The sequence below is a fragment of the Elephantulus edwardii genome, unplaced genomic scaffold, assembly GCF_000299155.1.
Source record: "Elephantulus edwardii isolate Elephantulus edwardi_28Jun2011 unplaced genomic scaffold, EleEdw1.0 scaffold00135, whole genome shotgun sequence".
Lineage (NCBI taxonomy): Eukaryota > Metazoa > Chordata > Mammalia > Macroscelidea > Macroscelididae > Elephantulus > Elephantulus edwardii.
In genome coordinates this window covers 7201957-7206420 of record NW_006399885.1, presented here as the reverse complement: position 1 = coordinate 7206420, position 4464 = coordinate 7201957, and the positions used below count along the sequence as shown (strand labels likewise).

Genomic DNA, 4464 nt, shown 5'->3' with positions numbered 1-4464 from the left:
GGGAGGGCTGGGCAGAGAGAAAAATGCAACAATGAATGAATGGAAATCCAAAATCTCTGTAAACGTTCATGAAAATTAATTTTTTTTAAATAAAAGACTTTTTTCTTTGTGCCAGTATCATTCTGTTCGCTACAACAATGGATGGCTGGAGGGTGCAAAAAACTACATTTGTTTTTTTTTTTTATTGAATTCAAGCACATTTTGTCAATTTCAGATTTTAAAAAATATACAATTACCTGTAATAAGGCAATGAAGAGGAAGAAGGCATTGGCAGCTCTTCTAATCTGCTCATACAGGAATCGAGGTAGGAATGTCACCACACTGTACTTGGCCGTGCTGGGGGAGGAAGGGAGAGAGAACTGTTAGCTCAAGATGGGAACTCTAAAGACGTTGGCGTTGCAGCAGGCGCCAGGACTTCACTTCTCATCCCAGCTGCACGGTATTCCATTGTATACACACTCTATATTTTGGACATTCTTCTGATAGGTATTTCAGTTGTTTTCGCCTTTGGTATTGGGGAAAGTGCTGCGATTAATAAGTTTGTGTTTATAGTCTGGTTAGGATTAGAAACAGTAAGATATGGAGGCCTAAGTTAAATAACCATCAGAGCAAGGAAGCCGGTTCTGACATGCGAGGGAAAAGGCGGCCATTCCTGGAAGCAACATAATGAGTGTTTTAGGCGCATGAATGACATCAGAGGAAAGGTGCGTGAAAGACATCAGAGAACAGAGATGAGAATGAAAACCACCCACTAAACTTTGAACTCTCCTTGATATTATCTCATTGGCTCAGGCTCGAGCCCAAGGCACTCTCAGAGTGAGAAACCTTACATCCCACCTCACCTCAGTAACATGCTGTCTTCTCCATTAACTATTTTTCCTGGAGGAAGGTCCCTCCTATCCTTTGGGACTTAACTTTCCAATACATCTATCTCTACTTTTTACCTTCTCCTTGCCTTTATTCCTGACCCAATGCCCCCAAAAGACCTTGGCCAGAACCAGCATTATCTTGAGCAAGATCAGCCTGAGCTCTTCTAAGGGCTCCTGCGCTGTGCACTGAAGTCGGCTCTCCCAGAGTGCTCTGATGTGGCTGAACACTGTGCGGCCTCTATGGCTTGGGCACTGGCTCCCCCTCCTCGCATCTCTTCTGCCTCCTCGCTCAATTCTTTCGCTTGTATAAGAAGAGTGAACTAGATCATTGACAGCACTTAAGCACGTACCAGGATTGGGACCCATGGCTTTAATAACAAAACATTCCAAAAAGTAGAAGAAACTGCCTGACTGACTCTTCGGCATACAGAGGTTATTTTGTGAAAGGACACAAAAGATTAAAAATATCCTTGAATGTGATTGTTATTTCAAACTTTTACAATCGTTCCTAAAAGTTCATAGAGTTTCCAGAGGCAAGCTATTTCAGAAGTGTATGTCACTCCTGCTTCCAAGCCTGTTTTAATCTGGGAGCTCCACCAAACACTGTCCACCATGGGTAAACATTATGGCCTTTGATAACCCAAGGACACAAAGTTCAACATCACAGCAACTCCAGGTTACCTCAGTACAGCATATTGACAGAAGAATGCTCTACCACTTAGAAGAGCGTTCCTCTAAAATATACTAACAACCAACTTTTAAATACAAAGGCCCTCCCCCAAGGTCTTGTAAACTCTAAACAAGAGGCTTAAATAAAACAAACAATATAGTATGTTTTTGTTATGTGTCATTGAGTCACCTGGACATATACGGACCCTCTGAACCCTTCCTTGTCCTGAGAGATATGCAGATAACACAACCTTGCTTGCTGAAACTGAAGAAGACCTGAAGCGCTTTCTCAGAAGGTCAAGGACTGTAGTCGTCAATATGGATTGAGACTCAGTATCAAGAAGACAAAGATTGGGCCAACTGGCAACACCATGATAGATGGAGAAGAGATTGAGGTTGTTAGCAATTACAGTTTGCTCGGCTCCACAATCAACACTCTTCTTCTTCTTTCTTTTCTTTTTTTTTTTTTTTTTTAGGAGAGAGCAAGAGAAAGAAACTGAGGTTTATTAGATGTCCATAACATTCTATGAACAGAATGTTCATACATCAGCTCTTAACATCAGCAGTCAGGAAATCAAAAGACAAATTGCAATTAGAAAATCTGTTGTCATGGACCTCTCCAGAATGCTGAAGAATGATGTCAGTCTAGATACAAAGGCGTGCCTAAAAAAGGCCACGGTCTTCTCAACTACTTGTTACGCTTCAGAGAGCTAGGCATGACAGAAGAAGCTAAGGATGACAGAAGAAGAATAGGTGCCTTTGGATTGTGGTGTGGAGAAGACTCTTGAACATACCATGGACTGCCAAGAAAACAAATCAGTCTGTCCTGTAGAGGGTGAAACCAAGTCTCTCCTTGGAGGCTAGAATATTGAAGCTCTGTCTCACATATTTTGGGCATTGGCCAGGAGAGATCTGTTCTTGGAGAAGGACATCTTGCTGGGAAGAGTGGACAGACAGTTCAGGAGAGGAAGACCTCAGATGAGATGGATTGATACAGTATCTGGGCGATGGGGGTTGGTGTGTCGGAATTTTTAGTGCAGTTAGCCTAAGTCTATGTGATAATAAAAGTTGCCTATGTAAAATCCACTAACCCAACTGATCAGCTAGCTGTGAGGTTGTTATTTAAGAAACAAAGGATTTGTGATCCAGTCTCCGTGACATGAAAAACTAAGAAATTGATTTAAGAATGCAGGTAACGTGGAAAAAACAACCTTATGAGGCCCCTGGACACTTCCTTTAAGAAACATCCTCATATTCCCTTCCATATACCTACTCCCTCTGACCACCTCTTAAAGAATGTCTGGATTCTGAGAGGTCAGAAAGCAGTCTTTAAGGCATCATACTGGTGTCCTAATAAAGCACATTTAAAAATCAATCTTTCTGTAAAACTTCATAAAAAAAAAACTTATTTATCTCTCTCTCTATATATATATACATCAAGAAAAAAAATTGTTCCATCTTTATCTCTATTCAATTGCCTGGTAGTGATAGACAGCCGAATACTGTCTTTTTCTTGCTACATCACTATTCCTATTACACAATACTGACAAGGTAACAGAATTTCAGTATATCCTCTCAACACCAACATAGAGATTCTGTTTGCACCATCCCCAGCCAAACGCCACTCCTTTTGAATATGCTTTATTTGGCCACTTTGACTCATATTTTTGCTTCCTCCTGGGACATCCATGACTAAACCCTCCTACCTAGCTTACTCTCCCAGATAACCACATGTATTCTGTTAGTCAAATTTATAACAATGATTCTACTGGTGGTGGCACAACAGTTATCCTCTTGGCTGCTAGCCAAAAGGCCAGTGATTTGAACTCATCAGCAACCCCACAGAAGAAAAGCACAGACTACTTGCTCCGATACAGATTACATTCTTGGAAACCCAAAGGGGCAGATCTACTCTATCCAGTAGAATCACATAGCAACAGCACTGTTCTTCAAAACCCACAGGATGACATTTATACCTTCATTATAAGCTTGGCTTTGCATTCTGTTTATTAACCCATCACTCTGTCTCAAATACTTTGAGCATGTTGTCAGGAAAAAGCAGTGCTGGCAAAGGGACATCATGCTTGGAAAACTGAAGGGTAATCAAAAGAACAGAAAAACACCCCAACAGATGGGTAACATGAGGACTGATGGGTAACATGAGGAATGGTGGGCTGATGCACAGTGGAGATAGTGAGGACAGCAAGGATCAGGCAGGGTGTTGATCTACATAAACAGGGTCACTATGCGTTGGAGAAGGGTACTGAACATCCCATGGATTGCCAAAAGAACAAACAGACATGCACTGGAGAAGTTGCAGCCAGAGCACTCGGTGGAGGCAAAGATGCTAAAGCATTAAAGAGTAAAGAAAATATGCACACCCATGTTTATTGCAGCTTTGTTCACAATAGCAAGGAGTTGGAAACAACCTAAGTGCCCATCAACAAACGAATGGATAGAGAAGCTGTGGTATATCCACACAATGGAATACCATGCTGCATTGAAAAACAAGGAACTCATGCAATATTAGTCAAAATGGGTGACACTGGAGGACATTACACTGAGTGAAGTATCTCAGTCACAAAAGGACAAATACTGCATGGTGCCCCTGTTGTAAAACAGGACTGACCTTGGGGATGGGGAGAGACTGAGAAAGATGGGTTCAATAATGTATACTGCATTGAAACATATGAGAGAGAGAAAACGGTTTAAAAGGGATATGTGATTAGGTATTTTTGTCATGACAGGAGTCTAGAGTGAAGGCTACATGGTGGAGTGGACCTGCGGGAGGGTTTGTAAAACAATGAAAGAATTTGTCAAGAGGGCAGTGTACTAAGGGGTAGGGTTGGGAGGGGAGAAAAGTGCAACAATGAATGAATGGAAATCCAAAGTCTCTGTAAAATTTTACTGAAATTAATAATAAATT

General features: G+C 41.4%; 1 protein-coding gene across 2 annotated transcripts in view; it reads right to left on the bottom strand.

The window, feature by feature from the left end:
* ATP8A2 (ATPase, aminophospholipid transporter, class I, type 8A, member 2) overlaps positions 1-4464 on the bottom strand; it is a 720462-nt gene that overhangs the window by 657176 nt on the left and 58822 nt on the right. For both annotated transcript variants that reach the window (XM_006894116.1, XM_006894117.1), the window contains exon 2: positions 237-336. In XM_006894116.1, coding sequence (XP_006894178.1) covers positions 237-336 — 100 coding nt within the window. The remainder of the gene's footprint in view (positions 1-236; positions 337-4464) is intronic.